Genomic DNA, 12,500 nt, shown 5'->3' with positions numbered 1-12,500 from the left:
TATCCTCTCGACGAACCGGAAATATAGTTTACTTTCTTTATTTTTGGGCCACCAGTAGTGTATTATTCAAAGGCCTTTTTGATATTTTTGACCCAAAACTCAATACTATTTTGTCTGTTGGAATATATCTCAAGTATTTTCGTCGTAAGCTGCTCAAATTTGAGTGAAGTAAGACAGTGTCGAATGCAGCTATGTCCCGCTTATCGTGACCAAGCCGTGTTCCGCTGCGTCTTTTAGGAGTACTCCACATTACTCCACTCTAAATTTTACATATGTTGAAGATCGACAGCTTTTACATAACATAGTAAAAAACCAGCTGGATATATTTGGATATAGCAGCGTTTCAGAACTTCAAACTTGCTCACTTAAAATAGCTCGCGACGAATCGCCAGTCGCAATCAATTTTACCGACAGTAAAAAACTATTTTCAAGATTTCACCCGCTTGGGAAAATCAGCAAACAACAAATACGGTTTAGTCAGGGCGCTTGTAAGTTCATCTTGATAATTTAAATGAAATACGAGTAAAGCTTGCTGTCCGAAAGAGTTTGCAAATACATGGCTTTGCCATGTGAAATGCTTTGGAATGTCTTCAAAGATAACAGTCCACTGCAGTCAATAACAGATCAACGTGTTACCAACGTAAACCTAGTACTTAATTACTTCAAATCCTGGAAAAAAAGAGCTTCAACAAACATTCCACAGAAGGACAGATGTGTCAGAACACTTCATAACATGGCAAACAATTGATCTGGAGGTAATATATAGCCAAGACTTAAAATAGATCACAGCAAAACAATGCAAAACTGATAAGTTATTGTAAATACCATGTCCTTGCCCCGTTAGGTATGACCATGCAAAAAAGTCATACTATTCCATGGCAACTCCTTCATATTTTGTACCAACTGAGGACAAAGCAATGATTCCAGTTCCTTGCAGAATATCCTCCCGTGAGGAAAATTAAGCAATTTGTAGCCTGTCACTACTGCTACGTTTTAATTAAGACTCCCCATCCTCTCCCAAACCCCATATTGTTTTCTTTGCCTTTGTGCAGTTTGGACACAAACAAATAAGCTAACCTGTGGCTGATCAATATGATCACATTTTGTTCCACTGTGTGAAACATAAATAAAATAATTAAAAGCATAAGCCCCTGGAACTTGCCTTAAAAGATAACAATGACTGTATTTATTGTTAGGCTTGACTAGCAACACTGCACAGAGACCTTAAAAAATATAGCATGACTATTTCACACTCAAGGATCACAGGCATCTATTTTTGGGGGTCTGAGGGCTTATTTAATTAAAGTAAAAAAAAATGTGTGACTGATCTTTAAGCCCTTTTACTCATTGCCAATCAATTAAATATATTACATATCAATACAGTAACTCTCTCTTTCATATTGTTTTCAAGGTGACAGTAAAAGGCCTTAATCTACTGAGTATACATACACACCGTGCAATACATACTTAATTGACCACTCCCCATAGGGGCTTTTCTATTTTCTATTTTGTTTTGAAAATAGCATGTTACCATTTCTGCTTGTGAGAGCTAACCATAAATAGGCTTACCAAATTCTCTTGACACTAACTACACAAATCAAAAAATCAAAAAATCAAAAAAGTCGTCTGTGATGCCCTGTAAAAACAATTCTTCCAATTCTTCGAGTGAGTCGCCGATCTCCACACTTGCCGCCATTTTGAAAAGGCTTTTTAGTAGACCCCAGTCTACTGCATCACATCTGTTTGCTCGGACCCGCTCGTTTCACCGCCCGGTCTCTTTCCGCCCTGGTCAGACGGGAGCAGGCCGTGGGAAGTGAAGATGTTTAAGTCACGGCAATGAACATGTACAAGTACAAGGAAAGGTTACGTTTATACAAACGTTGGCCGTGTAGCACTTATATTTTAAACAGAGTTAGCTGAATAGAGTGTAATGTGAAGTGCTAGATTTCAGTCCCATATGAACCATGTGAGCGTTAGCCCTACAGATGGAAATGGGCCCACACAAGGACAGAGAAAAACTCTGACCAGGGTGGGAATTGAACCCACGACCTTCGGGTTTGATCTCCGCCGCTCTACCGACTGAGCTACAAGGGAGCAGGCCGTGGGAAGTGAAGATGTTAAAGGAAAGGTTACGTTTATACAAACCACAGCCCTCTTTCTCATCGACAAGAATCGACATTATATTCGTAAATAATGTTCTGACTGTTGTCGACCCGGCGTCTAAATTTGTTTCAATACATTTTTATAATTCTTTGTCGGTTTCTTCGCTGAATAAATGCGAACAAAGGAAACGAACTGAAAGCACGAATTTTTTTGCGAAAGAAAAACCCCAAAAGTAAGGGCTGTCTTTAAAAGATAATTCGCCATAGTTTCTTTTATCAGTCTTATTAATAGGGGGTATTTATATGAGACCGGGACGACCTCAGACCGGCATGAGTTCGTATCGGCCTCCATACATTCTCTTTATGCGTTTACTCTAGATCGGCCTAACGATGAACTCAGACCCGTCTGACCATTGCTGGACCGAGACAAGAAATTTTCCTACCGATCTGAGTTCGTACCGGTCTCATGTTAATGAGAACAAATCTCAGACCGGGCTCAGAAATGTCAATCCTGTATGTCTTTTGGGTCAGCCATATATTTATTAAACAAAACATATCATTTAATCCCGAAACCACTAACCAAACACCTCGCCCCGGTTTCGTGTAAACGGTTGCAAAAATTTCATACCAGTACAAGTTCATACCGGTCTGTGTTCTTCCCAGTCTCGTGTAAATACCCTCTTAGTGGTGGCTTCGTGGTTAGTACACTTGACTCCGGATCGAGTGGTCCAGGTTCAGGTCCTGGCCAGGGATATCCTGTTGAGTGTTCTTGGGCAAGACACTTTACTCTCTCGGTGCCTCTCTCCACCCATGTGTATAAATGGGTACCGGCAAATCCAATGGTGGGAAAACCCTGCGATGGACTGGCATCCCATCCAGGGGGGAGTAGAAATACTCCTAGTCGCTTCGTGCTACAGAAACCGGAGATAAGCACCGGCCTTATGGGCCCTCTAGGCTCGTAGCAGACTTTACCTAGCCATCAGATGTGTTGCAGTGCATAGGAAATGAGAAAATGGTTGTGGTGTGAGGGTGGAGTTGAAGGTTGAGAGGAATAGGAGTGGGTAGAGGTGAAAAGTGAAAGAAATAATAATCAATTCATTTGAGCTCATTGCTATTGCCGAGCTAATATTTACTATGGATACTCTTGTAACTATAAAAGACTCAAGACATTGATAAATGTTTTGGCAGGACGTAGACAGCCTGTGCCATTACTTTGTATGTTGTGCAGATTTTTTTGTCTTGAAAGATTGCTTATCCTTTGTATAATATCTTGATAGTCCCAGTCCACTAGCTGAAAAACCTGAGCAATTGAACTTGTTGCAACTAAGTAAAGAAATACTAGAATATCAGACAAAGAATTCTTGAAACATTCTCTCCAGATAAGCCTCTGCCACAGAAATGAAGACGAAAGGTTAAAAGGCTTTGGAAATCATAAATTTTACTTAGTTGTACATCAAAGACCGTGTACTAAAATGTACATAATACAACACTTCTGTGAATTCTGAGTGTGAGCACTTCATCTCGGCTTGCTGTTCTTACTTCAGAATTGCACTAGAACGTTTTTTAAGTTTTGCAGTAATGTAGTATTAGAAATTCCAGTTTTCACCATTTTCTCAAGGCAAAAGCTTGACTTAAGACATGTACATCTTGGAGTTATTAACTTAAGGTTTAGGATGCATGTTAAGCCCAAGAGTATAGCTGGAATCACCTAGTTGGACGGGTGAAACTTGTTCTCATCATCATCATCATCGAACCAATTTTGATCCGGGTTTATCCCCGTAAACGGGGGTGGCCGGACTTACCTCACTTACGCAGCAATCTTTCTAACTCCCACTCTCCATCTCGCTCGATTCATTGCGTCCTTTTTCTCCAGACCAACACTCTTGCTCTCCTTCTCCACTTGCTTCTTCCACGTCTTCTTTGGTCGTCCTCGCTTCCTCTTGCCCTTCACTTCAAACTCCAACGCTTTTCTTAGAACATGCTCATCATCCCTCCTCAGCACATGCCCGTACCCCCGGGGGGGGGGGGAGGGGGACTACCATATGAAACAGACGGGGATGCTCGTCGTCTCGCTTAGGGGTGTAAATTTTGGATTTTGGTCTCGCTTAGGGTGTTCCGGGCACAGCGCCAATATTTTAAGCCGCCAAGGTCTCGTCACGAGGCGAATTTCTAATTTATTTCTTATCAGTTTATAATACAGAGATAATTATTGTGGAACAAACTTAGCCTGAAACAAATGATTCTGTTTGAGTAGAAAGAGCACGCACTTGCATTTGCCTGCATCTTTTTAACGCAGATACCATGCAGCTACAACTTTGAAATTCAATGCATGGGTATAGAACAGAGCTCTAGACTATTGTGCCTATTCAAATACTATGAAAACCACCAATCTGTGGAATGGGTCCGAATTACAGAGTCACTGCCCCGCCTAACTTGGCTTGCAAATAGTTCAAATTCTTCTTGAGAGGTGTTGTGTTCAACGCTACTTGTCAGGCCAGCCCGTTAGATCATATATTAATAAATTTCGCACTATAGAAATAATAAAATTATTAAATTATTATAAATTTCTTGCGCTCAAAGTAACAACGAGTCCATGGTTCCATTTGCAACCTCTTTGCTGGACAAGAACAATTTATCTATTTTCCCCTGGGACTCATGATTTTGAAAACATTTCGTTCCGTTGTTGTGGCTGTTCTGGTACACATTGAGGGTGAAAGTTGCTCACGCCGCGGGAAAGGAATTTCATCAAAATGTTTAAATGAAGTGGGCTGGGCAGTCACTCGATAGTTCAGGCCCATTCTACAGATCAGCAATTTTTGTAGTAATAATATTATTGTCCTCTGAATCAACCACAAGAGACAGGCAACCATTTTAATTAAAGTGGCACTATTCCAGGGATGGGGGGTGAATAGGTGTGGGTTATCACCCCCCACCTCCAGAATAATCGTAGTGCCTTATAGGAGCAGGACATTTACCTTTCACCCTGAAAGAGGAAAAGTGTCTTTGTAACAATGAAGACTAGAAAAATAGTTTTAAAGGGGGGTGAGTAGACAACGTAGAGGTTGTCAAGTTGCATTATAGAGAGGAAGAAAAACAGAAAAAAGAAATTCTTGTTAGACTATGTTCTTTAATTTTCTATCACAGTTCTTTTACTTGATATGAAATAACTTACGCCTTTTTGGCTATGACAAACATTTTTTAAAATATCTATTCTATAAGTTTTGAAAAATTATGTACAGTTCATAACATATTGATATTCTTGTTAAAAAAAAAAAAAACCTATTTCTGTCAATTGAATCAGGCAATGCTAAAAGTTACTTTAAAAAGCAAAATCATCACCTATAACTGAACATTTTAAAGTCAGTTCCTGTATCATATGATTTGTATTGTGAGTGTCACACCACTGACTATTTTTTTGAGATATTGCTTAATTATTTATTTTTTTAACTTGGAAGTATTGTCTCTGAATGAACAGACCATTGTGAAATAACTTCTTGTCTGAGAACACTGTATTTGGCTTCCTACAAGTAAAATAATAAAATAATAATGAAATTTGAGTGTCAAGTGTATTTAGAATTGGGGCATTAATTAGGGAGGCTGTACAGAAATCACATCAACTTATATCAAATCATTCATTGGTTGGTTTATGAGGAGAGGGAAAAACCAGAGTGCCTGGAGAAAAACCACTGGTACAGGTCATAAGTCACAGATCATTGTTTTACAAACACACAATGAATCCTAAACATTCATTAAAACTAACCTTGGGCCTACTAAACAAAAAATTAATTTTTAGGCCTAATGTTAGCATTCGTAAACCATTAGGGTTGTTTCTGTATAATTTGGTAAAACAATGATCTGTGACTTGTGACCTGTGACCCGTGACCTGTCTTTGTACCTGCCCGGAGAAAAACCAACAAACTCATCAACCAACATGTGATGCACATCAGGTGTGGATCCAGGATTTTTCTTAAGAGGTGGTGCACCACTGAGGAATGGGGTGGCTGACTGCAGACATTTTTTTTTCTTCCAGAGTATCAGTTGCATTTGAAAGCTGCAGTTCATCTCAGGAAGAGGAGGGGGGGGGGGGGGTGCACAACCCCTGCACCCTCCCCCTAGATCCACCCCTGCATTGATGAGAGGTGAGTGCTCTCAACACAGTGCTATCCCTGTGCCAGCAAGATAAGGATTACAAAAAGCATTTGCATTACCAAGACTCTCGAAAGAAAATGAAAACTGTTGTCAAGACCAAAATTTATGAATGGCAAAGTTTCTGACTAAGCATGCATAGGAATTTATAGGAATTATTTTCATTTACAGAGACATGTTCAGTTGTTGTAAAGTTGGTTTTGAAGAGAGGGGAAAACGAGAGTATTGTACCCACAGAAAAAAACATTCTACAGTGCTTGAGAAAACCCCTGCCCAGTTGTCTGGACAAGTAGATTTCATGTTCAGGCAAGCAACTTTCTCACACCACTTGACCAACAGACAAGCACCCACTTGATCAAACGAAGAATTCAAAAGATGACTTGAGACCACAAAGACAGTATTTTTCGTCTCCTTTTTTTAAAATAATTAATGAAGACAAGTGAAGGAACCCCACAAGCAAGTGGGTCAGGAAGTTTGCATGGCCAATGGGCATATTTGGCCTGCATGTAGGAAAGGAATTGAAAACCAACAAACTTAATTATTGTACCTGATCCAGTCGAAGATACTCTGCTCTCAGCACAGTGAAGAAAATGATGGTAGAAGGAATCAAGAAAGATAATGCAAAATCATACCCAGTGAAGCAATGCCATGGCTTACCTATTATGAGAAAAAAACATTATTATATTAGTTCTTATAAAAAAAATGAAAATGAGTTTGGGAATGTAAATTACCAAAAGCCTCTTTAATTTTGGACTTAAGCCAACTTTAGCCGATGGACATGTACAGCCTGTATTGACACAGAATGAACTGTAACAACAATAACAACTACTTTTCATGCAAAGATGTTTTACAAAAACAAATTACTAAGTACTGGGGGTAGCATGCAAAGATTACTGTGCATAATAGTTTGTTATTAGACACTTAATGACTGGTCCCGAGGGAAACATTGAGATTGAAGGGAAACAAAATGAATAATATTATTGTTATATAGCTGAAAAATTTCCCCCAACAGTGCGCACTCTCATTGGTTACTTCAAGGTCACATGACACCTAACAATTTAACTGTTTCCCGCCAAAAGTCTCGGAGCGGGCAACAAAGCAAAATCTATGATGTCAGAGGGTAAAAGTGCACTGTTACCCGTGAATGTTGACCGGCGACCACCGTTGTTGTTACCATTGCACGTTTTTCTTTTTGTGCTATAACAAAAATCACTTACAGTTAATAAGGATCTTATCTATCCTTATATTTCTTGTGCTATTGTAGCCTGGGGCAGCACCAGCGAAACATATTTACAAAAACATTAATACAAACTAAGCACAAGAACACAATGAACAAAATGCCAAAACAGAACAACAACAGCAACAACAACTGTTAATTAAGAATCCCAGCTGGATAGAGGCGAACTAGTTGGCTATTTACAAGTACAGCTGAGACACTTGTGGACTACCAGGATCTAGTACAATTAGAAGTCAGAACAGGTCAACACAAGTGTCCTAACCACAAGGCCACACTGCTTCACCATCATGGTATTCCTTATGCATCTATCAATGTTAAGCCCGAGGGGGGGAGGGGGGGGGGGGCAGGCATATGTGGGGCATTCGAATTTTTGGTCAAAATCCCCATCGTGGGGTCCCAAAATTTGGTCAAATCAGATCAAATATCCCCACCTTGGGGAAGTAATATCCCTCAAGTTCATAGTACCGGTAGTTGTTCTGTTTATTTTACAAATCATTGATATAAATTGCCAATCCACACAATACCCACAAAGTAAGGTCTTCCATCACTTTTTATTGAAAATGAGTGGTAACACGCAGTGTTTTTGTATAAATATAAAAACAAGTGCTTACCTCTATTAAAAACAGCCGTCTTTCAGGTCATTAGCCCTGGTGCACAGACAAGCACATGGGACAATGTGACTTGGTCCCATTCCTCTGTGCAAAAAAAGCAAACGTCCCCAACCTGGGACCCAGATTCTTAGTCAAATTCCCAAGAGTGGGGAAGGCAATAGAAGTCCAATGCCCCACATATGCCCGGGTTTCCAGGTTTTGCTAAATGCAGGCCCGCAGCCGAGCGGCCCGCGGCCCGCCATGGCCCAGCGGCCCACAGCCCTCGACAGCCCGGCAGCCCGGAGGCCCGGTAGCCCAGTCCTGATTTCCCACAGTTTTTTTGTCCAGTGGTAAATCCACGGGCATGCACAGATCTGCATCGGGTTTGGGTGTGCAAAATGGACGACGGTGAGTTTGAATTCGTTTACCATTTTAATCATTTGAATCCTTGTTTCTGTTTGTTGTTGTAAACAGACAAAAACAACAGAGAATGACAACGTTTTTCACTTAGCAACGTGCAATGAAAGAAAGGATCAAAAAGGATTGAAATGATTATTACAATGGTATACGAATTCAAACTCACCGTCTTTCGTTTGAGTGCCCAAACCCGATGCAAATCTGTGCATGCACGTGGATTTACCGCTGGACAACAAAACTGGGCCCGGGCCGTCGCGGGCCGTCGCGGGCCGTGCACCAGCGGTTATTGTCAGCTGCGCATGTGTATCACGTGTGTCCCCTCGTGGTTTCTTGTTTTTGTGTTGGCCATCGAGTTGCGACCTTGCTGTGCTTAGTAAAGTGTTTGTTGTTCGATATTATTGTGTCGGCTGTCTTTATTACTGGAGTGGTGGCAGCGGATCTTACTCTAGTCTCGTACTAAGAGAAAGCCAGCCCATAACGGATCGTCGACCGGTTCCCAAACGAAGAACTAGCGAAACTGCTTAGCCGATAGCTGTGTCAACAACACTCACGAAGCCTACAGCTAAGTACACATTTAGTCTTTAGTTTATTCAGCCAAGCTTACAAAATGAATCCAAGAGCACCCAAGCAGTGGCCCCTCACCAAACAGGAAACGATAACGTCGTTTGAAGCCTGGAGACAAAATCTTCAAGACATTCTTTCTCTCGATCGTAATTTCGCTGGCTTTCTCGCCGATGGCGCGACATGGTTGAAAAAATCCCCTGGCTTCCCTCCAGGACGATCACGAAACCGTGCCTCCAGCTTCCCACAGAACAGCACAACAAAACTGTACTCATCTTGAATTAATGCTCGGCCAAATTGCGAACTATTGTCTGATAATTTCTCGTAACACCATTGTCAAAAACTCTACCTCCATGAACTCCATCTGGCAAGCGATTTGCCTTCACTTCAGATTCCAATCAACTGGCGCCCACTTCCTCGACTTCAGCAACATCACACTTGCCCCTGCTGAACGCCCCGAGGATCTCTATCAACGTCTAATGTCATTTATCGAACTCAAGATAATTTGTTGTCGGCAAATGGCAATATCTCGCACCATGGTGAGGTCCCAGACTCTGACGAGGAAATGTCTCCCACTCTAGACTGACCTCCCCAGTCTCGTCAAACAACGCTACGGCACAGAGCTCAGGTCCAAGTCTCTCGCATCTCTCAAGCCTGAAATTTCTCAAGCATTGGATTCCCTCTTGGAAGAGATTAGTAACAATGCCAACGCTAAAATCTTGCGTTCAACGGCGTCGAAGTTCAGACAGCCTCCTGCGAGGAGTCCTAGTTACAATAGCTCCCAAAAAACAGGCACTAAACCACAAGTCAAGTCTTGCCCCTTGTGCAAGCAGGCTGGCCGTAACGATCGTCACTTCTTAAGTCAGTGCACTTACCTACCTGCTGAAGACCGCGCTTTCCTCGCCAAAGCACGTCTCATAAGTAGCCTCGACGATGAAGATGATCCCACTGACTCCGCTTTCTTTTGTCCAACCGAGACAGAGGACGTTGCTTCTCCCCTCCCTTCCACGGCTAGGATCGTGTCTCGCCGCGTAAGCACAAAGCAATCCCCCCATTTCAATGCCTTCTACCGTCACCACCCGCTCGAACTAACCTTGGACACCAGTGCCGAAACCAGCATGATCAAGGCCTCTGTCACCCGTAGCATAGATGCTCCTATTGTCAAAACATCCCAACAGGCCCTACAAGCAGATGGAGTTACGCCGCTCATCGTTGTCGGCGAGACCCACCTCACCCTTTCACAAGCTGACATACGCCTGACCCTTGACGCCCTAGTGGTAGAAGATTTGGATGTCGATGCCTTAGCTGGAACTCCATTCATGATCACCAATGACATATCTGTTCGCCCGGCAAAGGGACAGGTTCTTATCCAAGGCTCCGAGATACTCGCCTACAATCCCGAGTCAAATGCCAGCTCCCAGGCTCACGCCGTCCGTCGCACCCAGTCTTATGTGTTACGCTCTTCAGCCCCTACCACAGTTATCCTTCCGGGGGAATATCTTGAGCTGGACATACCTCCCAACTTAGATCCTGACTGCACTTTAGCCATAGAAGCCTGTACTGATGCACCATCCAATAACTGCTCCAAAGTTTCACAGCTCTGGCCTCAGCCCCACATTGTAGAAGCAGTGTCTAATAGAGTTTGTATACTCAACAACACTACTGAACCAAGGACAGTGCGACGCCACAAACACCTCTGCCAAGCTCGCCACACCACAACCATTGTTCCCTCATCTCCTCCTGACAGATCGCACCCATCACCTCGCCACCCTGGCGGAAGCAACTCACCGCAGTCTGAATTCTTCTCGGATGCCATCACAGTTGACCCCAACAACATCTTACCTGACACCAGCCACAGCCAGTTCCGCCAAGTGCTCCAGACCCACGATGAAGTCTTCAATCCTACCATTGCCGGATACAACGGCAAAGCTGGTTCTGTCCAAGCTTCTGTCAACATGGGACCTGTGCAACCTCGTCAATGCAAAGGCCGCGTTCCCCAATATTCCCTTGACAAGCTGGTCGAGTTACAGCAACAATTTGATGAGTTGGAGCAATGTCAGGTCTTCCGACGGCGGGAGGACATTGGAGTCACCATTGAGTACCTCAACCCGTCATTCCTCATCAAAAAACCTTCGGGTGGATTTCGTCTTGTTTCAGCCTTCACGGACGTTGGTCGTTTCAGCAAACCACAACCCTCGCTGATGCCTGATGTCGACTCTACTCTCCGCACCATCGCCCCTTGGAAGTACATCATCAAGTCTGACCTCACCCGTGCCTTTTACCAGATACCACTATCAAAGGCCTCCATGAAATATTGCGGTGTGGCCACTCCGTTTCGCGGCATCAGAGTGTATACCAGGTCAGCCATGGGAATGCCTGGTTCCGAGACCGCATTAGAGGAATTAATGTGTCGTGTTCTTGGTGACTTCCTCCAAGAGGGATGCGCTGCAAAACTTGCCGACAATCTTTATTGTGGCGGTGACACCCCACAAGAGCTCCTCACTAACTGGTCTCGTATACTTGACGCCCTTACCAAGTGTAATCTACGACTGTCTGCATGTAAGACTGTCATATGCCCCAAAACAACCACTATCTTGGGTTGGATCTGGTCACAAGGCTCCTTATCTGCAAGCCCCCACCGCATCACAGCACTCGCAACCTGTCGCCCTCCAGAGTCTGTCAAAGGTTTACGTTCCTTCATCGGCGCCTACAAAGTTCTTAGCCGTGTCCTCCCTCACTGCTCTCAACTTGTGGACCCACTCGAGTCAGCCTTGGCCAATCTGCAATCTCACGACCACGTTAAGTGGGACGAATGCCTTCGCCACAGATTCACCGCTGCACAAGATGCCCTTAACTCACACAAGTCTATCGTCCTCCCTCGTGCCTCCAACCAGCTTTGGATTGTGACTGATGGCTCAGTAACCAAACACAGTCTCGGAGCCACCTTGTACATTACCCGCCAAGACCGCCTCCACCTTGCCGGCTTCTATAGCTCTAAACTATGTAAGCATCAGGTCACATGGTTACCATGTGAGGTCGAAGCCTTGTCTATCGCCGCTGCTGTAAAGCACTTTAGCCCCTTCATCATTCAATCCAAGCACCATGCTTGCGTCTTGACTGACAGCCAGCCCTGTGTTCAGGCCTTGAACAAACTTTGCCGAGGTGAATTTTCCGCCAGTCCACGGGTTACCTCCTTCTTGACCATGGTCAAGAAGGAGGTAACCCGTGGACTGGCGGAAAATTCACAGTCAGTAGATACCAAGTTAGCCTCCAACATCTTGCCGGCACCGCCAATTTACCCTCCGACTTTGCCAGTCGCAATGCTCCAGACTGTAACGAACCCCAGTGTCAAATTTGCTCTTTCGTTCATGAAACAGAAACTTCAGTCGTCCGTGGTATCTCCACTCAAGAAGTGCTGGAGAACACCAAGCGCCTACCCTTCACTGG

The 12,500-nt window shown here is 43.5% G+C and overlaps 1 protein-coding gene across 2 annotated transcripts in view; it reads right to left on the bottom strand.

Annotated features, from left to right (window-relative positions):
- Positions 1-5,533: 5,533 nt before the first annotated feature.
- The window catches only part of LOC137974789 (uncharacterized), a 27,964-nt gene continuing 20,997 nt past the window's right edge, over positions 5,534-12,500 (bottom strand). For both annotated transcript variants that reach the window (XM_068821766.1, XM_068821767.1), the window contains 2 exons: positions 6,796-6,905; positions 5,534-5,623 (listed from right to left, as the gene is read on the bottom strand). In XM_068821766.1, coding sequence (XP_068677867.1) covers positions 5,546-5,623; positions 6,796-6,905 — 188 coding nt within the window. In that variant the 3' untranslated portion in view covers positions 5,534-5,545. The remainder of the gene's footprint in view (positions 5,624-6,795; positions 6,906-12,500) is intronic.

Source organism: Montipora foliosa, chromosome 11, assembly GCF_036669935.1.
Source record: "Montipora foliosa isolate CH-2021 chromosome 11, ASM3666993v2, whole genome shotgun sequence".
Lineage (NCBI taxonomy): Eukaryota > Metazoa > Cnidaria > Anthozoa > Scleractinia > Acroporidae > Montipora > Montipora foliosa.
The sequence above is the reverse complement of the archived record's forward strand: the minus strand, read 5'-3'. Positions and strand labels throughout refer to the sequence as shown.